This window comes from Centruroides vittatus, unplaced genomic scaffold (assembly GCF_030686945.1).
Source record: "Centruroides vittatus isolate TY-2023 unplaced genomic scaffold, ASM3068694v2 contig_876, whole genome shotgun sequence".
Classification (NCBI taxonomy): Eukaryota; Metazoa; Arthropoda; class Arachnida; order Scorpiones; family Buthidae; genus Centruroides; species Centruroides vittatus.
In genome coordinates, this window is record NW_027122568.1 from 181,625 (window position 1) to 207,878 (window position 26,254).

The 26,254-nt window shown below is 34.1% G+C and overlaps 1 protein-coding gene across 2 annotated transcripts in view; it reads right to left on the reverse strand.

The window, feature by feature from the left end:
* The window catches only part of LOC136983106 (actin-binding LIM protein 2-like), a 128,964-nt gene that overhangs the window by 36,024 nt on the left and 66,686 nt on the right, over positions 1–26,254 (reverse strand). The window contains exons 9-13 of one of the 2 annotated variants that reach the window (XM_067279741.1): positions 18,902–18,976; positions 18,364–18,529; positions 5,679–5,729; positions 5,582–5,596; positions 3,994–4,161 (exon numbers count right to left, since the gene is read on the reverse strand). In XM_067279741.1, the coding sequence (XP_067135842.1) occupies positions 3,994–4,161; positions 5,582–5,596; positions 5,679–5,729; positions 18,364–18,529; positions 18,902–18,976 (475 nt within the window). The remainder of the gene's footprint in view (positions 1–3,993; positions 4,162–5,581; positions 5,597–5,678; positions 5,730–18,363; positions 18,530–18,901; positions 18,977–26,254) is intronic. The other variant, XM_067279742.1, reaches the window with a different exon arrangement.

Genomic DNA, 26,254 nt, shown 5'->3' on the forward strand with positions numbered 1-26,254 from the left:
TAAGCTTAATATAGCTTTAAAATGTTAAGTTTTAGTAATTTAAACTTTTACAAAAAGTTATTTTGGGTTGGATTTTAAAATGGTTGATTAATACTACAATGTAATGAATGTAATTTTTAAATTGTAAAAGCAATATTTAAAGTGCATATTTACCATTATATGGTAACACAACAATTTTAATAAGAATTGAATAAAGGAAACATAAAGACCATTTTATCCCAAAATGATAATTGTTTTATAATTTTTATAGTTTCTATATCTTTATAATCTTTTATATTTTATATATCTTTTTCTAAGCTCTGCATAATCCTAGTGTGTGTGAAAAATCAAACCATTTTGAATCTATAGCCATATCAACCAGAACCTTCATAACTTAACACACTTATAATTTAAATAATATCAATGAAAGTTTTATTTTTAGTTATTATTTACAGGTATAAAAAATTTGGAAAAAATAAAAAAAACTACCCATGGAATTACTGTAAAAACTTACAATCAAAAATCGAACCTGTTACCGGCATTTATCCTATAGAAAATCGTCCCACAAACGTTTTCGAACTTTTTGAAGTTCTTCTTCAGGTGGAAATGGAATACTTCGGAAAAAATAGAACAACTTTCAAATCGAAAAATTTGCCAATTTCCATTCCGACGGACATGTGCTGTTGTGCGCCGATGTCAAATTATTACTGATATTTGTCAAGGAGGAGTTGCCAGGCTGGTGATAGGTTGAGCTCCTCTTTCTGGTTAATGCATTTATTAGTGTGGCTCATTTTATAAATAGCCATAGCTTCTAACCATTTTATGTGCTTGCTCGGGGTGGGGCGTGGTTGCAACAATTTTAGCTTTGTCGAGTTCTGCTTCGATATCCTGGTCTGTTGCATAAATATTTAGGGCTGTAGTGAGCCTTCCATGTTGTAGATCAGCTTGGTGTTCCTTTAATCTGGTCCTTAACAAGTGCTTAGTAAAACCAATGTAGATGAGTTCTTTTTGCCATCTGTTATCCACTAGAGGGAGAGAATATACGCCATACATTCTGTTGTGATCTGGGGGATCTTTCCCATTTTTTAGGATGTCTGCTATGGTAGGTCCTCTTCTATAGATAATTTGTAATTGTTGTTTCTTGGCTATTTCTCCATATATTCCTTTAACATATGGGTTGAAGGTAACAGGGAGCCTTGTTTGTTCGTCTTTGGTTGTTGGTATCCTTCGTCTGTGTTGCAGAGGTGGCTCGTTGATGCTGTTGTTTGGTCATATGTTGTATCAATGAGGGATTCCCATGCTCCGCTGTGACTTTTTTAAGATAAGCCAATTCTGTGTTAAGAGCTTGCTTTGTAGAGGAGTGGGAGATTGCTCTTTTTACTAAGGTTTTGAACGCAGATATTTTATATGAGAATGGGTCACATGATCCCCTAGGTATGTATATTGGTGTTGCTGTGGGTTTTCGGTAGACTGACATTTGGATGGTCAGGCTTCCACTTTGATGGCTATATCAAGAAAATGGGCTTCTGTGGTGCTTGATTGCTCCATATTTATAATGAGGATGTATGGGTTGTTGTTGATAGCTTGTATAAAGACTGCTATGTCAGGAGTCTTCTTCCATAAGACAAGTATATCATCAATATACTCATCTACATTGGTTCTACTAAGCACTCGTTAAAGACCAGATTAAAGGAACACCAAGCTGATCTACAACATGGAAGGCTCACTACAGCCCTAAGTATTTATGCAACAGACCAGGATATCGAAGCGGAACTCGACAAAGCTAAAATTGTTGCAACCACGCCCCACCCCGAGCAAGCACATAAAATGGTTAGAAGCTATGGCTATTTATAAAATGAGCCACACTAATAAATGCATTAACCAGAAAGAGGAGCTCAATCTATCACCAGCCTGGCAACTCCTCCTTGACAAATATCAGTAATAATTTGACATTGGCGCACAACAGCACATGTCCGTCGGAATGGAAATTGGCAAATTTTTCGATTTGAAAGTTGTTCTATTTTTTCCGAAGTATTCCATTTCCACCTGAAGAAGAACTTCAAAAAGTTCGAAAACGTTTGTGGGACGATTTTCTATAGGATAAACGCCGGTAACAGGTTCGATTTTTGATTGTAAGTGTATACTTTCGGTGTTACTAAAGGGTCAAACAATATTACTGTAAGAAGTATTACATCCTACCATGCTACAAATATTTTGTTTTTTTATTCCAGAGAAAAAAGTCACCTAATTTACCATGTTACCTTAGTCATAACTCTGTTGTTTGTAATTACAAAGTTCACTATTTTACTACAAGAGGTCTATATCAGTAGTGCAAAACATACAGGCTGGGAGCCTATAAGGATACTTGAGCAAATATATACAGGGTGTCCTAAATTAAACTTGACATTTTCCAGCTGGCTATAGCATAAACTATTCATCAGAAAGTCATGAAAGTTTGGGAGTACCTTAATGAGATAATGGGAATTTTTTCTAGAGCAAAAAAGTTAGTTTCAGAAACCACCACTAGAGGGCATATTATAGCTTTATACAGAACATAGCAATGAGCTACACAAGTTATCTGTCTAATATGAACAAAACATGTTCAAAACATGATGGCCACCAAGGTCTGCTACCATCTGAAAGTGTAGAAGAACATTTTCAATGGTTGCATGCAGTTTATGCCTTGGAATGTTACATACATGCTCTGCTATCCTGTCCTTAATGTCAGAGAGTAATGTAATGGAATCATAGTAGATTAAATCTTTGAGATAGCCCAGAGCCAAAAATTGCATAGATTTAAGTCTGGAAATCTCACAGACCAATATGCCACTATTTCATCTTAAAAAGTGCACTCTAGTGGTGGTTTTTGGAACTAACGTTTTTTGCTCTAGAAAAAATTCCTATCATCTCATTAAAGCATTCCCAAACTTTCATGGTTTTCTGATAAATAGTTTTTGCTATAGCCGGCTGGGAAATGTCATGTTTAATTTGAGACACCCTGTATTTATTGCCTTTCCAAATATCTAACAATAATTAACACTAATGATGCCATGTTACTCAATGATAATTGGAAACTTGTCCTGGATAGTAAGGACTTTACTCATTTAGCTAATTGGCTATTAGAGCTATAACATTAGATATGTTGGGTATATCCTTCTTTCACATACTTTTTACTTTTATTTTTATTCACATCTTTGCTTGCTTTAGTTATAACATTTTCTTTGTACATTAGTTTTCTATTTCAAAATATGCTTGCACCTTTTAAATTTAAAAACACTCATTCTTTTTAAAGAACATATCCAATGTGAGCTATAGAAGTTTACAACTATTATTTGCTGAAGCTGACCTATAGGCAGTCAAAACATTCCCAATTAAAAAAATTAACAGAACTTGGGTTCCATAACAAAAGGTAACAGAAACATAAATATTTCTCACTATTTAAATGACAAAATAACATTAAAATTTTCAGAAAATATGTAGCTAAGAAAATAATTACTAGTACATAAAGATCCTAAACATACCTTACACACTTTTCCAGCAATTAAATTTAAGTTCTACTGTGGAAGTTCCAGCTTCAACTATTATTGATATTAGTAAATAATTTTTAAATAAGATTAATGTAGAAATATATACTTAATGTAGAAATACATAGGTATTTCTAAATTCTAAATATTTCTAAATTAGAGTAAAACATTTCAAATCATCAGATGTTACTTATCTACTAAATATAACAATTCACTTACATCAATTTAAGCAACTAAGATCATCAGATCATTTCTACATCTTTCCTTTAAAATTGCAAAATATGTAGAATCTCATATGTAAATCTGCTTAGTTTTTATTTTTAAAATTTAAAGTAATTTAATACTAGATTTTTCTGCCAAAATCTTTTGCTCACCTTAAACCATTTATGATTTATGCTTGTAAATTATCACCATAACAGAGTAACCATTTATTTATGTCTGAGCTCTGAAATGTAAAAGATAATATAATATATAGTATCGAGTAACTGACCAGCATCAGTGTATGGAAATGGTGGTGCAGGAAAATCATCCCTCTCAATCCTTGGTACCTCATAAGCTTTTGGTGGTTGTGCACCGGGATAATGGGCTAATTCAATTGGTTCTTCATTATTCATATGTGGAGAATGAGGTCGAGGAGTTGTAGCTTGAATTGATTCAACTAAAAGTATGAAAAACTTTAAATTAGAACTCCATGATTTATATAATTTTTGGTCAATAAAATTTTCTATAAAGGGTTAATAAAACAGAAAGAATATGTAAGTTATCACTACAAATAAATAAGAGAAATGTAGTATTTATTAAAAATGATATATAAAATCTTAAGTGCCTTTGATTGTTTTATACTGTGAATTTTATTCATATTAAAACAAAGGTAATAAATTAAAGTATATTTTAAATAAAAAAAATCTCTACAGTTATATAATCTATGTATTATACCTAACAAAAAGTTAGTCCCATTTTTAAACTGATGTAGGAAACTAAGCTTAATAAAATACATGCTAATTCTTTCAAAGAAGTTTTATAAAAATAAACATATTAACAAATTTATGGGATAACATCATAGATAATTTAATTGGCCAAATGTATTACATTGGAATTAAAATGACAGATGACCAGAACATTTGCCAGGTTCAGTACATAAAATAATTTCAATTAAATAAGTACTAGTGTGAGGCTCTGAAAGTGTACTGAAACCACACAAAAATGTAAAAGGCAATTTATAAAATAATTTTATAAAACTATTAATGTTAAAAGGTAGAAATTCTATGACCATAAATGGACATGTTTGAACTGAATGAAAAAAAAAAAAAAAAAATAGTAGTTCTCATATTTTAACAATAGAATAATGTAAGTCCTAAGTTCAACCATCTTCAGTTGGGATTGAATAAAGAGATTTTGACTCATCCTGCAATCTAGATTCAGATCTTGTTACACATGGTAATGAGTGACAACCAATTAGAAAGTATAGATGAGTAAAAACGACCTATCAAAGTGGTCGATATGGGATCCAAACAAAATCTATAAAAATTCATGTATGAAGGACACAGGGAGCGTGTCCCTCTGTCTACTGATTGTGTGGCACCATTCTCAGTTAAAAATCTCCTCTGCATCCCAACACTGAACCAGATTACCCCTCATCTTCTCAACGGACTTTCTCCAATCAATGCCTTTGGGCTGTCGACTTCCCAAAAGGGACCCAGAAGGATAGTTCCAGTAGGACTTTCATACTTCAAGAGAAAGAAAGAAATCGGAAAACCTGATTTTGCTTATCGATTGTCAACAGCTGTAGCTGTAAGCTTATTTTTAAGTTACAATAAATCGAGACAATTGTTTTGTAACTGTGGAATTTGTCTCTGTACCAAACACATCCACTTATGATTCAGAATTGCTCAGATATCCTGTTATTATGCGCATATCAGCGACCTCACACTAGCAATATTTTCTAAAAGTTAGGGGATCTATGTACTTATAAATATTTCTTAGATTTCAAAAACTATTTAAAATATATGTTTTTTAATAGATATTCTGCTAAATCTTTTTTATCAGCAAAAACAAAATATTTAATTTATAAAACTTACCTAAAACTTGCATTCCTGGAAAAATAAAAAAATAAATTGAATTTTTTATACAGTCATATGCATATTATTCTGTTAACAAGAAAATCACCATTCATACCTTGTTTTGTTGATATTGGTCTAAAACCTAAATTTCGTTTGCCTGTTCCTTCTAAAAATTAATAATTCAAAATTTTTTAAAGTATTTTTTTAAATAATCTATTTTGTATATTTATTTTTTTTATCACAATTCAATATATATTTACATTTTATTTTTGTTAGTTATTTAACAGAACTAGATATATTTACACTTTATTAAATTTTTTGACAAAACTATTTTTAAATACCATTTAATATTACTGCTAGTTTTATTTTTTTGAGCCTGAATTCTATTATTAGATTCCATTTAATGAATTATATCATTATAAGCTTCTGCTTAGCAATGACTGTAGATATGCCATGACTCATAGATGATTATTGTTTATTTATCTGTGTTCTGTGGGGGGCAAGCAACAGTGGCATAACTAGGGGGTGTAGTAGGTGCGGTCCGCACCAGGCTCCTGGAAAGCGATAGGCCCATAGGAGCCTCAAAATCACAGGAAAAAAGACCCAAAAAATTTTTCACCGCAATTAGAACAAAGCAAAATTTGGCAATTGGCTGCTTGAGCTGCTGGGTCCTTATTACACAAGAAAACAAGCAACTCAACTCTAATCTAGTTATACACTATATAAAACACCACACAAAAATATTTTAGTCCGTTTACGTAAACAAAACAAAAAAATACCTAACGTTGCTGTATCTTCGGAACTTAACCTGATTTGTCAAGATGGACCAATGGAGCTTCTGAATTTTATTCATCAATACAAATTGATCAATTCAGTACCGAATATAGAAATCGGTCTCCGAATCTTCTTAATGATCGGAGTTAGTGTTGCAATTTGTGTGAGAAGCTTTTCCAAACTGAAGCTAATTAAAAACTACCTTATTTGTTCGTTTGTTTAGTTATGGGAACTTAACACTTGGGTGATCTGCCTTAGGCGGGATGCCTTCCGGGAGGTCTTTTTATGGGAAACCGGCCCTTATTTAGGCATTACAGACGTGGAAAAACCCAGAAAACTCCACATGGTCAGCTAGTCCAAGCGAGGCCAAACTACCAGTGTTTAGGGTATGAAGACCACTTGGCCACTGGTGGGCCTTAAAAACTACCTGAGATCGATAACAATGAGCAACCTGAGATTGACAAACCTTGCCATTTTACCCATTGAACATGAAGTTACTGATTCTGTTGATTTCGATTCTGTTATTTCTGATTTTGCTAGTCAGTAAGCTCATAAAGTAAGTTTTTAAAATTTAAATGTATCCTAATATTATTTGTTTTACCTCGCACAAAACGCAATAAATAAATTCAAAAGATGAAATTTACAGAAAAAATTACTTGTTTTGTTTGGACGTTCCCGATTACCATTACCAAAAAAGGACACCCCTGCCGAAAATTTTTTTTTGGGGGCCCACAAATCTGGTTCAGCACTGGGCCTGGAAAACCCTAGCTACGCCGCTGGCAAGCAAGAATGAGTTTGGCCATGTTAAAGCTACAATGTTCCCCCCATGGAATACCTCAGATAGTTGGAGGCCATCCAGATATTTAAATGTAATAATTATTTATCAAGCCCTAGCTATCTGAATGATAATTATGTTTATCGAATACAGTCGATTATAATAGCCAATAATGAGTTTTAATTTAAAAATAATGTACTGAGATGTTGTTTGATAAAGTTGTATAAAGCAACTTTATTAAAACATAAGTTGCCACAGTGTCTTTTAAGATAACTGCTGTAATACTAGGGCAGTGAAGAGCTTTGAAAGTGCTTCACTTTTAAGACAAAATTCCAAGATGTCTGCCACAAGTGACAAAATATGCATAAAAATTTTTAAACTGACGAATATATATACCATCTACTATTTTGGATATTACAAAATTGTACAAAATTGTATCATTTCTGAGTAAATATTTGATTTATGTAAAGATAGGGTTAAAAACTGCTAAGTAACATTAGGTGTATTAGGCAATGCACCTAATGAGTTTCTCATCAAATCTTCTTTATCTTTGCCTTTTCCCATGTTTATATGGGGTTGACGTTTCCTTCTATAATATGTTTCCTTCATATCTTCCTATCAGGGGCGTCTTCTCTCTTAAGTCCCCTCTGATTCAAGTCTTTCTCCACCATATCTTTCCAATGCACCCTTGGTCTTCCTCTCTTCCTCCTTCCTTTCACTACCAGTTTTCCAATCTTCTTTCCAACATAATCTTCACTACTCTGCTACACGTGGCCAAACCACCTCAACCTGCATTCTTGCATCTTCTGCTCAAGGACCCATCTTAACAGAACCTCTAATAACCTCAACCTTATTCTATCATCCTTCCTTGACACTTGACAGATTCATCTCAACATTTTCATCTCTGCCACCTCCATCTTTTTCTTTCCTGGACTCTTGTGATTGCCCATGTCTCAGCCCCATACAACATTACAGGTCAAACAACCAATTTGTACAATTTACCTTTCAGTTTGCAGCTAACTTTTTTGTCACATAACACACTGCTCAACGTTCCTCCAGTTCAATCATCCACATTGAATTCTATGTTGCACTTCCGAGTTCAATCCTCTCTCCATCTCGACAAAGGTCCCTAGATACTTAAAACTCAGAACCATAGGAAGCGGCACAGTTTGGATTTTAATATTGCACTCATCCCTGCCATTCAGAGCAATATAAGCTGTTTTAGTTCTGCTAATCCTCATGCCCCTTTCTTTCAAAACTTTCCTCCACTCTTCCAGTTTCTTCTCAGCCTTGATTTTGGAAGGTTCACATAGCACAATATCATCTGCAAACAGCATATTCCATGGAGCACCACACTTCACATCACAACCAATGTGTTCATTATCAGGTCAAACGGATAAGGGCTAAGGGCCAATCCCTGATGTAAACCAACATTAACGGAGAACCTTCTGTAGTGCCTACGCTACTCTTAACTTGACTCTCCATTCCCTCGTACATTTCCTTGATGAGCCTAACATATTTTTCTGGAACATTCTCTTCCCTCAAACATCTACATTATTGTATTGCATGACAACTGTAAATCGTTTATTGCCCTAATTATTTCTGGCTTATTAGAAAAAGTATCAAAAAAGAGAATCGGTACCAATAAGTAAAGCTTGTTTAAATAATTCCCCATTTGAATATGATCTCTTGTTCTTCGCAAAAAAATGTGCTATTTTAAATGATGCCATAGTTACATTTTTTGATTTATCTGTTACCTTTTTGAACAATAATTGTTGGCTCAACAATCTCTTCTTTAAACTATTTATTTTCTCAGTTTGAATAGCACTATGAGGCATAAATTTTTTATCGAAGTTCTCATGTTCTAATTTAAAATGTCTTTCAATATTATATATCTTAGTAGTTACGGTGCAATTGCACAGAAGACATACACTATTTCCTTTTACTTCCACAAAACAATATTCTTCTTCCCAATCTTTTTGGAAAATGTAAGAACGTGATTGTTTACTAGGACCTGCCTCAACCATACTGAGTATTTTTTATTGTTAAATTAATAAGATAAAGTAGTAATAAAAGAAACTTTTAACAAAAAATAAATGAATTGGTTATAATACCTGTATTTCATAATTACAATATAATGTATACAACACAAAACCTTTAATGACAACACTCATATGACACTAACTGTCACTGACTAAGTGACATATGTGGCTCATAGATGGCAGAACAATCAGTAGTAATAAAATAAAAACATACAAGATGGCACTAAAATTCTATAGAATTCGATAAAATAATAATTTTTTGTAGTGGAACTAAGTACTTATATTTTATTATATAGAGAGTTATTTAATATGTCAATAAATAATTACTTGAAAATTTCAATTAATAAATAAGTAATAAGTAATTTCAAGAAAATTCTGCTTAAAAGCTGGACCATGAAATTGATTGGAAATAAAATTTAAAACATTATTTTACTTTATCGGGAATCGTGTCATCAGCGCATAATAAATTGCTTATGGGCGCACTTGTGCCAGTAGGCACAGGGTTGGCCACCCCTGATATAGACAGTTAACAATTAAAAAAATGTCTATTATACTTTTTCTCCTTTATTCAAATGCATGTCACCAATACAATCAGGCCTCATCAGTGAATAATGATACTAGCTTACATCAGTGTTTTTATAGTTGACAAAGCTATCTCAATATGCATCGACAGACATTCCATTATTCAAATTTATGTTATTTACATATTTCTTAATGCTATAATGTTCTTTTACACAATGTTTAACAATATTGTTTTCTTTATACAGAATTTTAATATTCAATTTTAATATTCAATATTTAATATTCAATATTCAATTTTACAATTAAAAATACTGCAATGTTGATACCATGGAGAATCTCTGTATTTTAGACATACAGCTGCTTCATGTTCTTTATGTCTCTTCTCTAGTTTATGGTTGGTTTCGCCTATATTACATTTAGGTTGAGGATATGAGCATGACAGTTTGTATACAACCCTGTGATATTTAGTTGTTAATCTTGTTCCTTTTCTTCTTCAATAAAAATCAAATTCATTATGTTAGCTAACCTATTTTTTTGAGAGGCTATAATATGAACAGAAACATCATTAAATTGACTTTTGTATTTTCATTGAAGTGAACTCACTCAGCAAAATTAAATCACAAACAACCAAACACCTTAAGTTGCTGAGAAAATTTAATAACTAACAAACGTTTTCAGCCAAATCTGTTGGCCATCATCAGGTTAAACATATTCGAATGCAAACACAAAATGGAACAAAAAATTTAAATACAAATAAATAAAATAACGGATAAAATATACATATAAGAAAGTAAAAATTAAATATAAATAACAAAAATATATAAAAAATATGTATAGGTTAAATAAATAAATATTAATAAACTACACGAAACTCTAATAAATGCAAGAAGTGCATTTATCAATAAATTATACGAAATTCTGACAAATACAAGATATGCAGTGATAACAAAATCAAGGCATTAAATTAAGAGCTATCAAACCTCTTAATTAAATATTTCCATGCCGAAGGCAACCCTTCAGCATCCCTGGCATTAATGCAGGCATTATGTAATCTGCTCTTAAATATTTCAATTTTTTCGGCGCAAAACGCTAAAGTCGGTGAGTGTACAGGTTTAATGATGTCTGCTTCACCCCACTTGACTACCGAGCCTTCAACCTGCGCCATCTGAGATAGAATTGTGGCGTTAGATCTTTTGCTGATGTTGTATTTGTGCTCCCTCAATCTAATCCCTAAGCTTCTATTAGTAACTCCAATGTAGTTTTTATTAATGCCTAGTTCTTGGTTTTCATAAGGAATTTTGTACACTCCAGCCATTCTTTCTTTATCAATACGGTCTTTGTCGTTCCTTAATAATTTGTACAAGTTGGGAGCCCTCTTGAAAATTAACTTGGTATTTTTGCGGGCTGAGATTTCCTTCATGATAGCTTCTTTCTTTCTGTCATACGTGAACTTTGTGAATTTGCGGAAATCCCCTCCTTGAGCTTTTGTTTTGTTATTCTTGTAGTTTTTGATTAGTGCGGTTATCATATCCGCCCTGTACCCTAGAGTTCTAGCGATATGCGATATCCTGTAGATTTCTTTTTGTCTATCAACCACACTACTGCAGTAGAGAAAAGCCCTGCGAACAAGGGCACGGAAAGCAGCCATTTTGTATTGGTAAGGATCATTCGAACGCGATGGAATGTACAAAGGGCTATGCGTTGGTTTTACGTACACTTTAGTGATCAAATGTCCTTCCTTGAATTCGATGTCAATGTCTAAAAAATGTATCCGTGAGGAACACGTCTGTTCAATCTTTAGCATGAGGCCGTCATCGTTGTTGTTGATTCTATTAATAAATTCCTCGATTTTCCGGTCATTTTTCCATATTACAAGGACATCGTCCACGTATCTTTTAAAATACATAATGTCATTCATGAAGCCACAAATAACACTCTTTTCTAACCTTCTCAATACAAGTTCACACAACAATCCTGACATAGGACTTCCCATTGGGACTCCCCTTTTTTGTTTGTATTGACGGCCATTAAAAGCGAAAAAAGATTCATAGCAGACAAGGTTAGCTAGCTCTATCAAATCATTACTGTAATTTGCCAAATCTGGGCTTTTGCTGTGCATGAAATCCAAAAGCGCTACCTTGCATGACTCAATTTTTATAGAGGGGTATAAGCTCTCGTAGTCCATTACGGTTCCAACCTCATTATCCATTAAAATTAGATCTTGTATCTCATTAACCACATCCCTGGGATCCTTTGCCACATATACGTTATTCTCGAGCTGAGAGGTGAGAAACTTATGTAATCTCTTTTCAAGAAAAAAGGTTGGTCCTCTGCATCTTTCAACTATGGGTCTTACTTCCTTGCCCTCTTTATGGGTTTTGGCAAACGCAAATAATCTCGGCATACCTGGCCTAGGATTCCGACAATTTTTGAGAAAAGGTAATAAATTAGTGATTTTAGCTTTTTCAAGTTTCTTAACTCTTCTGTCGACGCTATCGATAATCTTTTCGTCAACACGCTCGCATTCGGTTTTCTTAATATAATCATCCAAAGCGTCATTATACGTTTGCCTTTTCATGATGACTAACGTTTTGCTCTGTCCGCTCTAGTAGTAACAAATCGTTTCTCGATGAAGATCATGGAGTTTCTAAAGTGGGGACCGAACTATGTCCCTGAAAGTTCAAACTCTTGGGACGCGTCAATTCAAGAAATAGAAAGAGGAATATCTGGGCTAGATCCTTTAGAAAAAGAATACCTCCGATGGAAAACTGTCATTAAAGACCGGATGGCTTGGAGGAAAGGATGTGATGCCGGTAAATACATCAAACTTACTAAATGCTGGCTTAGAGAAAACGATTTGGTTACTACTAGAGCGGACAAGAGCAAAACATTAGTCATCATGAAAAGGCAAACGTATAATGACGCTTTGGATGATTATATTAAGAAAACCGAATGCGAGCGTGTTGACGAAAAGATTATCGATAGCGTCGACAGAAGAGTTAAGAAACTTGAAAAAGCTAAAATCACTAATTTATTACCTTTTCTCAAAAATTGTCGGAATCCTAGGCCAGGTATGCCGAGATTATTTGCGTTTGCCAAAACCCATAAAGAGGGCAAGGAAGTAAGACCCATAGTTGAAAGATGCAGAGGACCAACCTTTTTTCTTGAAAAGAGATTACATAAGTTTCTCACCTCTCAGCTCGAGAATAACGTATATGTGGCAAAGGATCCCAGGGATGTGGTTAATGAGATACAAGATCTAATTTTAATGGATAATGAGGTTGGAACCGTAATGGACTACGAGAGCTTATACCCCTCTATAAAAATTGAGTCATGCAAGGTAGCGCTTTTGGATTTCATGCACAGCAAAAGCCCAGATTTGGCAAATTACAGTAATGATTTGATAGAGCTAGCTAACCTTGTCTGCTATGAATCTTTTTTCGCTTTTAATGGCCGTCAATACAAACAAAAAAGGGGAGTCCCAATGGGAAGTCCTATGTCAGGATTGTTGTGTGAACTTGTATTGAGAAGGTTAGAAAAGAGTGTTATTTGTGGCTTCATGAATGACATTATGTATTTTAAAAGATACGTGGACGATGTCCTTGTAATATGGAAAAATGACCGGAAAATCGAGGAATTTATTAATAGAATCAACAACAACGATGACGGCCTCATGCTAAAGATTGAACAGACGTGTTCCTCACGGATACATTTTTTAGACATTGACATCGAATTCAAGGAAGGACATTTGATCACTAAAGTGTACGTAAAACCAACGCATAGCCCTTTGTACATTCCATCGCGTTCGAATGATCCTTACCAATACAAAATGGCTGCTTTCCGTGCCCTTGTTCGCAGGGCTTTTCTCTACTGCAGTAGTGTGGTTGATAGACAAAAAGAAATCTACAGGATATCGCATATCGCTAGAACTCTAGGGTACAGGGCGGATATGATAACCGCACTAATCAAAAACTACAAGAATAACAAAACAAAAGCTCAAGGAGGGGATTTCCGCAAATTCACAAAGTTCACGTATGACAGAAAGAAAGAAGCTATCATGAAGGAAATCTCAGCCCGCAAAAATACCAAGTTAATTTTCAAGAGGGCTCCCAACTTGTACAAATTATTAAGGAACGACAAAGACCGTATTGATAAAGAAAGAATGGCTGGAGTGTACAAAATTCCTTATGAAAACCAAGAACTAGGCATTAATAAAAACTACATTGGAGTTACTAATAGAAGCTTAGGGATTAGATTGAGGGAGCACAAATACAACATCAGCAAAAGATCTAACGCCACAATTCTATCTCAGATGGCGCAGGTTGAAGGCTCGGTAGTCAAGTGGGGTGAAGCAGACATCATTAAACCTGTACACTCACCGACTTTAGCGTTTTGCGCCGAAAAAATTGAAATATTTAAGAGCAGATTACATAATGCCTGCATTAATGCCAGGGATGCTGAAGGGTTGCCTTCGGCATGGAAATATTTAATTAAGAGGTTTGATAGCTCTTAATTTAATGCCTTGATTTTGTTATCACTGCATATCTTGTATTTGTCAGAATTTCGTATAATTTATTGATAAATGCACTTCTTGCATTTATTAGAGTTTCGTGTAGTTTATTAATATTTATTTATTTAACCTATACATATTTTTTATATATTTTTGTTATTTATATTTAATTTTTACTTTCTTATATGTATATTTTATCCGTTATTTTATTTATTTGTATTTAAATTTTTTGTTCCATTTTGTGTTTGCATTCGAATATGTTTAACCTGATGATGGCCAACAGATTTGGCTGAAAACGTTTGTTAGTTATTAAATTTTCTCAGCAACTTAAGGTGTTTGGTTGTTTGTGATTTTGTATTTTCATATAAACAGTTTATATATGTTTCTGTTCACATTACAGTAGAGAGTAGTTAATCCGAACCCCGGTAATCCTAATCGCCGGTTATCCAAACGATTTTCAGTCAGACTGTGTCGTGCTGAATCGAACTTTTTTGATACTAGATTTACTTCTAAAGTATATTTTTCATGTTTTTATATTCTTCAATATATTTATTTTGTTTGTACAAAATAAAGAAATAATTTTTAACGATACAATAGCCTCTATTATTATTATAAAAATTTTCGTTAGGCTTAAAATTGACGAAAATTCAACACGAAGCAACACGCAACTGAGAAAAATTTGAACATCGAACAGGTTAATATATTTTTTCGTACATAACCAGTTATCCAAACAACCCCAGTACCCAATTGATTCGGATTAACAATTCTCTACTGTATTCACTTTATTCATCTTTATTATGTAAATGTCATTTTAAATGAACTTGAAAATATAATAAAATAAAACACTTACTGGAATATAAAAGAATGAAAAGAAAACACCTTGGTATTTCCAGCAAACAAGTAAAATTTAATAAAATAAAAACGTTTTCGACTATTTTTAATAGTCCTCTTCGGTTAGACTCTTTAAATTGAAAATGGAACATAAAATAGAATGCTTCTTTAAAAAGAATTAGAACAAAAATAGAATGGCAGCAATTAAATTTAAAATAATAAAATAAAAATAACATGAAATAAAAGTAACATAAAAATAGTACAAATTAAACAGTAAAATAAAACAAAGCATTAATATAACTAATTGTTGTAGTAAAAAGATTTCCATGCACTAGAAAGACTATCAGCATCTCTATGGTTGATGCAACCTTTGGTATTATGCGCCTTGTAAATCTCGAGTTTTTCAATGTATTTAATAAGATGTTTGTTAGTGGCAGTCTTAATTATAGAAGCTTTATCCCAATAAATATTGATATCTTGTTCTTTTGCAAAGGCTGCCAGTACAGTACTGTCCAAGTGTTTAGTAATTGAATATTTATGCTTCTGCTACTTCTGTTTTAAAGACCTCATGATAGCACCAACATAAACTAACTCTGAATTAAAACGGCAGTCAGTTAATGGAATTGAATATACTCCTGATGTGTTGTTTCGATTTAGTTTAAACTTATTGTTCCGTAGAATTCTGTAAATCATAGGATTACGTTGATAGATCATTTTAACATTGTTCTTGCGAGCTATTTTCTTAAGATGGAATGTAGGAAAGGAATATAGTTGAGAACTACCTTTCGGTCCTGGTTGGTAGTAGTAGGATGTTTATTTGTTGGATTACAAAATTTATCAATAAGAGCGTTAATCTCCCGTAAATGATATCCCTGTTGTACAGCTATTGTGCGTATGTAATTTAGCTCTCTATATGTGTCATAAATACTTGTACAGTGGGTATAGGCCCGCTTTATCCAAGATCTAAAGGCTGCATGTTTAAAGTTGCTGGGATCGAATGAATTCTTTGGAATAATAATAGGTAGATAGCTAGGCTTTCGATAAATGTTCGTCCATATTTCACCAAATTTACAAGTGATGGATAGATCCAGGAAGTTTACATTCAGCTCACTTTTTTGTTCCAATGATAGCGTCAAACCATATGGGTTGTTATTCATTTTGTTAAGGAACTCGCTAGCGTTATTAATATTCCTCCAAATGATGAACACATCATCCACATATCTTGCATATAAAATTATGTTGTTGTTGAAGATAGGCAGTACTGTATTTTCTAAACGTTGTAATACTAGTTCACATAATACTGGGGATATTGGGCTCCCCATTGGAACTCCTCGTTGTTGTAAATATGTGTTGCCTTCAAATGCAAAAAACGAAGTATAACAAATTAGGTGTGCGAGTTCTAATATGTGTTCATGAAATTTTGTAGCATTATTAACATTCGTAAAAAGGAAATCTCTTATCTCGCAAAAACAAGGTGGTAATTTTATAGATGGAAATAATGATTTAAAATCCATTACGATCATAAATTCATTGTCTTCTAGGCTAATATTTCTGAGCTTATCCACCAGTTGAACAGAGTAATTAATAGCATACGGGTGATCTTGAAGTCGCGGTTGGATAAATCTAACAAGTTGTTTCTCAAGTTCAAATGTAGGGGAGCCACATTTTTCTGTAACAGGGCGTATCTGACAGTTAGGTTTATGGGTTTTGCCAAAGGCGAAGATTCTCGGTGTTCTTGGTGCTTGTACGACAGAGTTAGGCATACGTAACTTGTGAGCTAAGGGAGTTGAAATGAATTTTTTAACTCTCTGTTGTAGTGATTCTAAATATTTGTCAGGAGCACGTTGGCATTCGGTGTCCCTGATGTAATCCTGCAATTTATGGTTGTAGGAATCTCTTTTAAGGAGGACTTATTCGCCTTGATAAGCCTACCTTATATAAGTCCAAAGGAGCACTACTCCTTTGGACTTATCAGCCTTGATAAGCACTACCTTATTTGTATGTAGCCATTCTTTGGCGTTTTTAATGCAATTGTGGAAATGTGTACTCTTGGAAATTCTTTCTTTAGTTGTGCGAAATCTTGTTTTCCAACGTACGTATTCTTGACTGGTAGGATTCATTTCCTTAATAATCATTTCAACATTAGGCACAATGATATCAAGGGTTGGTTGAGGAGCAGGAGCAAACAGTGGTCCATATTTTAACGCTTCCAACAGACAGCTGGGAGGTGTGATGTTATCCCATGCCATTATAATGTCATTATTATGAATGCGTGGTTTGACGTTCTGGTATCATAATAACCATTACGTTACCAGGTAATAACCATAGGTTGCAGGAGCATAAATATTCAATTACTAAACACTTGGACAGTACTGTACTGGCAGCCTTCGCAAAAGAACAAGATATCAATATTTATTGGGATAAAGCTTCTATAATTAAGACTGCCACCAACAAACATCTTATTAAATACATTGAAAAACTCGAGATTTACAAGGTGCATAATACCAAAGGTTGCATCAACCATAGAGATGCTGATAGTCTTTCTAGTGCATGGAAATCTTTTTACTACAACAATTAGTTATATTAATGCTTTGTTTTATTTTACTGTTTAATTTGTACTATTTTTATGTTACTTTTATTTCATGTTATTTTTATTTTATTATTTTAAATTTAATTGCTGCCATTCTATTTTTGTTCTAATTCTTTTTAAAGAAGCATTCTATTTTATGTTCCATTTTCAATTTAAAGAGTCTAACCGAAGAGGACTATTAAAAATAGTCGAAAACGTTTTTATTTTATTAAATTTTACTTGTTTGCTGGAAATACCAAGGTGTTTTCTTCTCATTCTTGAAAATATAATAATATGGAAACATTTGTGTAAATAAATTTTGAAGTTTTAAAGATTTCTTTAAAATAAATTACAGTCTAAGATGACACCACGTTTAAATAAAAACTAAAAACAGTTTTAATTTAAACATCTGAGATGACTCAAACATAGAGTCTGCATCATCTCAGAATGTAATTACTTTAAATAAAGAATTTTTAAATTCTAATATTATTCTGAAATCATCAAGTCATAAATTTAAAAATGTTTATTCATATGTAAATTACATGCTGCAAATTAAAGGTTTAATTTTATTCAGTTGTTCATTACCTTATTAAATAAAAATATAAATGTAAAGTGCCAACTTTGAAATGTTCACTTGAATTCTTGTGCAATATTCAATATTTGAAAATTATTTTAATTAACATAATTATGAGTTTATAATTTAAAAATTTGCAAATATTATAAGATCAACAAGTAGCTAAAACAGTTAAATAAATCAAATAATAAATATTAATATACCTGGAGGCCTATGAAACTGAGGAGATTTCGGAGGTCGTGGATCAATTGGTCGTCTCAAATATCCCTGTATAGGTTCTTCAGTCAGATAGCTATGTGTATAAACTCTACTCAAATCTGATAGTAGCAAATCTCTTTCTGCAAATATTCCTGGGCTGGTCCGACCATACTATAAAATATTGGATAAAATTATTAAACAAATTGGACAATTTTTTTAAGGATCCCAACAAATCATGAAAATTATTTATTATCTTCAGATTATTATTATTATTGTTATTATTTTTTCAATATCAGCCAAATTTATTTCTCCAATATTCCTAACATGTACAATACAGGTCACTGCTTTCTTGAAGATCAAAACAAAATTTTCCACTTAAATCCAATATCTCTGAGACAAACTAAAAGGCTCAAACGTATTAAGATTTAAGTGGAATATTTTGGTCTAATCTTCAAGAAAACAGAGAACTATACTTTTTTTAATGGTTTTATTTGTTTTTAGTTACCTCAAAATATTATTATTATTGTAAATAAACTTACTAACCTTTCTATTAAATGATCCAAATGAACTGAAAGAATGAGAACCATGCAGGCTGGGAGAGGAAGTCAATTGATATTGCTAATAACAACATAACCATGGAAAACATGCAACAAAAATTATAAATAAATTAAAGGAAAACAAATTGTTACAGCACTTAAGGATTTTAGATTTGAATCATATTTTAAAGGATATATATAATTTATATATATCCTTTAAAATATGGACTGGATTTATATAATTTATATTATATTCCTATTTTATTAATGGATTTATTATTACATTTAATACTGGCAATTAATATTATGTTAATTATTTTATAATTAACATTTAAGACCAATTTGCCTAGTCCAAAGCAAGAATTTATCCACTTGAATATAAAATTCTTTTCATAATTTCATATGTAAATCTCCTTTTTTTTATTTTCAGTTTTATTTTTGTAGTTATTCCTTTTTGATAACTGATTCAATTTTATATCATCAACAAGATACAATGCTAATAATTTTCAAGGAGTCATTTTATTATTTTTTAAATTATATTTATATGTCTCACCTTCTTAAACATTAAAATCAACAGTTTATTTTTTTTTTAAATCAATAATGTTTAACAGTATGGTAAAATATACTGGAATATATCATACTTGTTTCAAATCTAAATAAATTTAACTCAAATTTAAAATATATTTATTCTAATATTTAATCATTTTGTGTGTTTACTCCATTTTTTCATTTGAGTGTATCTGAAAGGTTCTTTTTTATTGTATTTCTTGAAATTTAAATAATTTTGATAATTTTTTATTTCTTAATTTTTCTTGTTTTAAATTAAAATGTAAAAATGTGTTATAAAATTTTTAATTTTATTTAATTGTTGTTTTTTTATTTCCTTTGTTATATTTATTTTGTAAAATTGTTAATTTGCAGGTAGATATCAATTGTCTTTTGGGACTTTTCTGCTTAATTGTAAAAATAAATAAATAAATTCTTATTTAAAATATTTTAAACATTACTATGATAAAAGGACTCCTGTTCTATTAAATGTTCAATTTAATTTTTATTAAATTAACTTGGTCATTAAACTAAAATTTAAATTAAGCTTAATTTTATGATGTTATGATTAGGTTAATTAATATTGAAGTACAAATAATGAAGCTAAAGAAATCATTGAATTTTTGATCTGAAGACAAACAAATGATAATCAATCTACAAATGATCTCTTTTGTAGATGATTATTTATATAATTTGTAAGTAACAAAGGATGATTAGTAACAAAGCATGTAACAGTATGTATGCAAATAAACAAATTAAAAAGAATACTCGGAAAACTGAATGATAAAAAATGCACAAAACTGGTATATGTCAAATTTATTATATTCAGAATAAATATGGTGTAGCAAATATCTTTATATGGATGAAATAGGAAACTATAGCATGCATGTCCAAAATAGCACATCAAAAGAAACATACAAAATAATTCTGTATATTTTCTACCGTCTAACATTTGCAATAATAATTACTACATGTAAATTCCTGTTTTGCAATCTGTTCAATATGAAATATTCCAAAAACCATTTTTAAATACTAACCATCTCAACAAATTTAGTTGGCATGTAAATAAAATTAGATGATCTAAATTTGAATTATAGTATTATTTTTTCTTTCATTTTATATTCAGTTTGGATTGTAGCCGTGCGCCTTATTTTGTATATTTTTGTATATATTACTCTTAGTATTTAGTCCATTTTCTTCCTCTTCGTTAGTTCTTTTGTCCATCTTTTTCTAGAAACTTCTGTCTTCCCTAACCCTTCCCTGTTCAAATGGGGGTGACCTAATTAGAATACAAAGAAGAGGTGGTAGCCTGGGGGCTAAGTGGAGGAGGAGAGGTCACTTTTTGACTGAGACGTCGAAGGGACAGGACGTATTGTGAAGACCTCCAGGTTGTTCTAGCATCAACTGGAGGACAAAGGACGGTAAGCCTAAGCCAACGTTCGTGAGAAATCCGAAGTATATTCTGATATAGGAACTTCGAAAAACTTTATTGGGAGGATTGGAGAGACGTCCAAAATCAACAACACTGAAAATTATCAATCTAGTATTCGCAACCATCACCCCAAGATCGTCGACACTTTGGGTACCCATTCTTTTCTATCATACTTCCAACTATCCTATTGTCTATCTTTTCTTCCCTATCTTTTTTAGTCATATAAGTAGTTTTAAGTAATTAGTCTTAGTCCTTATATTTTGTAACGCGCTGAATATTCTTTTGTCGCGAGGTCGCATAACGATCCTATCCGAGCATCTGCCGGAATTATATGTGGAAAGGGTTATTATTGTAAAAACGAGGAGTGTCGGAAGTGTAAAGGAATCCTGCAAAGTAAATAAACACGGGTGACGAGAACATAATTTTGTGTTATATTCCATTGTGAATCACTCACCACGTGCATATCCTACATTGGCGTCCGCGACAGGATTCCGATTATAACAGCTCCTCAATAATCCTGTATCGGTAGAATCCCTTTTTTTTGTGTGTATTATTATAATTTTTGTTGATTATTTTTTTTTATATATATATATTTTTTTTTTCTTGTTGGTATGGCGACAAATAGCCAAGTCGGAAGCACCGTACATAATGACGGGGCCAATGGTAACCCTCCCTTTGTAGTAACGGGATTTCTGGGAATGATCCCCATGTTTTCTAATTCCCAGGGTGACTCGGTTAACGTAAGACAGTTTTTTCAAACTGTGGAGAATATCGCTAATCTAGCGGGCTGGAATGATGTGGTGAAAATAGCAGTCCTCCAAGCCAGGTTAAAAGGAGAACCTTTGGCTACTTTTTTTTGTCTTTTAGAGCAGTACCCATCATCTTATGAGGACATAAAACGGGATTTGGTCAAATGTTTCGATAAGAGAAGGGCCGGGGACAAGAATATTATCGATCAACTTCTAAATTTAAAGCAAGGGGTCAACGAATCCGTAACGGATTTTACAATACGTACTAGAACTCTGCTATCAAGAGCTGTAAAAGATCATAGTAAAATCGAAGCCCTGCGTGACGATATAATATTAGAGAGGTTCATAAAAGGATTAAGTGGACAGATAAAAAATAATGTATTCAGACGATCTCCAAAATCTCTGGAGGAAGCGTTTGAGTTTGCAGAGATTGAGGAGAAGATTGAGATGGAGTGTAGTGGCCAAAACGAGCGAAGGGGAATTAATACAGCGACAGAAGCGAATCTTAGACCTTTTACTAGCGAGCATGATAACACCCCAAGCCCCAGGGTTGACTGCGAGGACAAGATCGACAGGTTAGAGAGACAGATCGAAGCCCTAACGGAGGCAGTTAGTAAACTCGTAGGTAATCAGGATAAGAAAGATAGAGTCACAAATAAGAAATGCTTTATTTGTAGCGATGGCGGTCATTTTGCTCGTAGTTGCCCAAAACGGGGCAGGTATAATTTAAACTTGTAAGGGAACGTAATAATAGCCAGTATTGCGCTCCTAGTATTAAGATAAAGCTGGCTAAGCAAGTCTTCCAATCTAATAAGGGTCTCCCCCTCATTCAGAGTACAATAAACAACATAGATATGACGCTCCTCATGGATACCGGAGCAGAAAAGTCCCTATTAAATTCACTAACTTTAAGACGGATACCAAGCGCCTATCTCCAAAAAGCTATCGTAGCAGAGAAAAAAATGGGCATCCGGGGAATTAATGGAATTGTAACTGAATGTGAACAAATCCTGCAGGTTACGATAACTCATAGCAATCACACGCATACCACGACCATTGCATGTATGCCCTTCCCTGATCATGTTGAGTATGAGGGTATTGTGGGGATGGATGTTATTAATAGCATCCCTGAACTGGTGGACAGTCTGAGGAAATCGATGAATGTTGAACGGCACAACCCAAGTAAGAATCCAATTCTACCCATTAATTGTCTTGATAATGTCCCTGTGGAGATCCAAGGACTTGATAGTTTAGACCCGGTTGAAAGGGAAAGGGTTTATAGTATCTTTAGAAAATACCCGCGGTGTTTCGCTAACACAATCGAGGAGCTGAAGGGAATGATAGGGCCGTCCCATAAACCCATAATCAATTCTACCCGCCCTATAAATACTCGCCAATACCGAATCCCCGAATGTTACCTAAAAAGGTTGAAGATCTTAATTGAATCATACCTAAAGGCCGGCATTATAGAGGAGAGTTCATCTGAATGGAACTCTCCCATACACATTGTGGAAAAGACCGCTGACGAAATACGGATGACCTTAGACCTCAGACGCATTAATGAAGTGACCGCTTCACAAGAGTTCCCTCTTGCCCGAGTTGATGAAATTCTGAGTAAGCTTCATGGCAATAGATACTTTTCTGTATTGGACCTCAAATCTGGTTATTTTCAAATCGACCTCGACCCATCTGTGCGTCACGTATACGCCTTCTCGACTCCTTGGGGGAAGTATCAGATGTGCCGCCTACCCCAAGGAGCGAAGAATAGTGGTCGTTTCTTCCAAGGTGTAATGTCTAATCTCCTGGCACCATTCATTGGGATCAACTGTTATGTGTTCCAAGATGACATAGTCATCTTCTCTAAATCTTTTGAGGAACATATAACGCTGCTCGATAGGATTATCGGAATTCTTTATAATGCCAATCTTAAATTACACCCGAAGAAAAGTAAGTGGGTAGTCGAAGAGGTACGATATCTGGGACATATTATCAGTCAGGAGGGAGTACTCCCGGACCCAGATAACGTACGTGCAATTCGTGAAGCACAACCTCCTCGCAACATCAAGGGCGTGCGCAGTTTCTTAGGAATGGTCGGCTTCTTTCGAAATTTTATTCCTAATTTCTCGGACATAGCCTTACCGTTGACAAATTTGACAAAAAGGAAAAGTAAATTCAATTGGGATAATAGTTGCCAAGTTAGTTTCGAAAGATTTAAAATGTTGTTAACAAAACCCCCCTTATTAAAACATCCCGATTTCTCAGCCCCTTTCCATTTATTCACTGATGCGTCTGACTATTGTGCTGGTTCTGTCCTTGGGCAGATGGAAGATAACTCATTTTTCCCGGTGGGCTATTTTAGCAAAAAATTCAATGGCGCTGAAGTGAACTATTCTACGATCGAAAAGGAATGCTTAGCAATCATATTATCTTTCCGCCACTTCAAACCCATCATTTTGGGACACAAGGTAGAGGTCCACTCTGACCATAGGCCTCTGGTATTCATAGGAACCATGAAAAATCATAATAAACGGTTAATGAGGTGGTCTATGGAGTTAGAGGATTATGATTTTAATATTAACCATATCAAAGGAAAGATAAACCTGATAGCTGATGCATTATCTCGTCCCGAACCCTTTGAGTCCAAGAAAACATTGCGGGAGTGTAACGTTAATTCCGTTCACTCCGATCTGTGGAAGAGGGTAGTCATGTCACAGGAGGAAGATGAATTCCTTCTGAAAATAAAGAAAAACCGCATCAATCAGAATCCTGGTCCACCAATTGCAAATGATGGTATCAAACCCGAATTTGTGCTAGATGGCGGTGTATTAATACATATAAAACCGGGGTGCTTTGGACTCCGCCAGTGGAGGCAAGTTTGCGTAGGAAAGGGAATGATAGACGAGGTAATTAGGGCAGTCCATTGTTCACCCTTATCAGGCCATCTTGGTTTCGAGAAGACTTATCATTTAATTGACCGTTACTATTATATTAGGAACCTTAGGGCACACGTTAAGCGCATCGTTCGTTGCTGTCAGATTTGTCAAAAGCATAATCTCCATCATGGTCGTGCCCCATTCCAGGAAACGGAGGTAGCTGAGTTTCCCTTTCAAAAAATTGCTATCGATGTTATAGGCCCTCTTCAAATATCTCCGGGAGGCAACCGTTATATTTTTACCATGATTGACATCTACACACGCTTTGCCGAAGCAGTCCCTATTAAAGATCAATCAGCTCAAGTTGTAGCGGATGCCATCTTTGATTATATAGTTTGCAGGTATGGTTGCCCTGATATTGTCATTTCCGACCGCGGGAGTAATTTTACATCAAAAATATTTCAGGACGCTTGCAATCATCTACAAATAAAGCATAACATCACGACTGCGTACCGCCCATGCTCTAATTCCATCTGTGAGCGTTTTAACAAAACACTATGCGGTACTATAGCCCGCATATCGGAGGGAAATAATCGGAATTGGGACTCATTTATATCACCAGCACTATTTGCATACAACAACGCTACCCATGCGTCAACTAACGAATCCCCGGCCTTTTTATTATATGGCTTTGACCCCCGATTCCCTGTTGCGTTCCCATCGGAACGGCAGGATATCAGCCTGGAAAAGCCCCACGGAATGGAATTGAGAGGTAGATTAAGCGCTATACGGGAAGCCGCTTATGAACTGGGGAGGCAACGGAACTCTAATAACCGAAAACGTATCAACCAAAATAGGGAACTGAACAATTGGGTGGAAGGACAACGAGTATGGTTACTCCGTAAAGGTAAAAATAAGAACTCTGGGAAGTTCTCTGCGAAATATTTAGGACCCTATCGGATTACACGTATACTAGGCCCCGTCACTATGGAAATTGGTGATAATCGTAAGAATAACAAGTTTATTGTACACGTAGATCGCTTAAAACAATGTTATGTTCCGATGTATAAAAACGCGAAAAGAAGAGAGCATAACAGACACCTCACGAAACCAGAAGATGAGGAACCGATTTACGATTCGAACGATGAAGATATAGGTGAATATATCAGGTACTGGACTCGTGATAAAGATTGCCCTTCATACGGACCCCAGGATCAACAGAATGGATTTGAAAGACTTGATGATGATGGCAATCCTGGCATTAGATCCAACCCGTCACCGAAGCGGCGGTACGACCTACGAGGTCGCAGATTAGATTACCGTAAGATACATTACGGTAAATAACCTTTTGTGGGGGGCGTATGTGGCCGTGCGCCTTATTTTGTATATTTTTGTATATATTACTCTTAGTATTTAGTCCATTTTCTTCCTCTTCGTTAGTTCTTTTGTCCATCTTTTTCTAGAAACTTCTGTCTTCCCTAACCCTTCCCTGTTCAAATGGGGGTGACCTAATTAGAATACAAAGAAGAGGTGGTAGCCTGGGGGCTAAGTGGAGGAGGAGAGGTCACTTTTTGACTGAGACGTCGAAGGGACAGGACGTATTGTGAAGACCTCCAGGTTGTTCTAGCATCAACTGGAGGACAAAGGACGGTAAGCCTAAGCCAACGTTCGTGAGAAATCCGAAGTATATTCTGATATAGGAACTTCGAAAACCTTTATTGGGAGGATTGGAGAGACGTCCAAAATCAACAACACTGAAA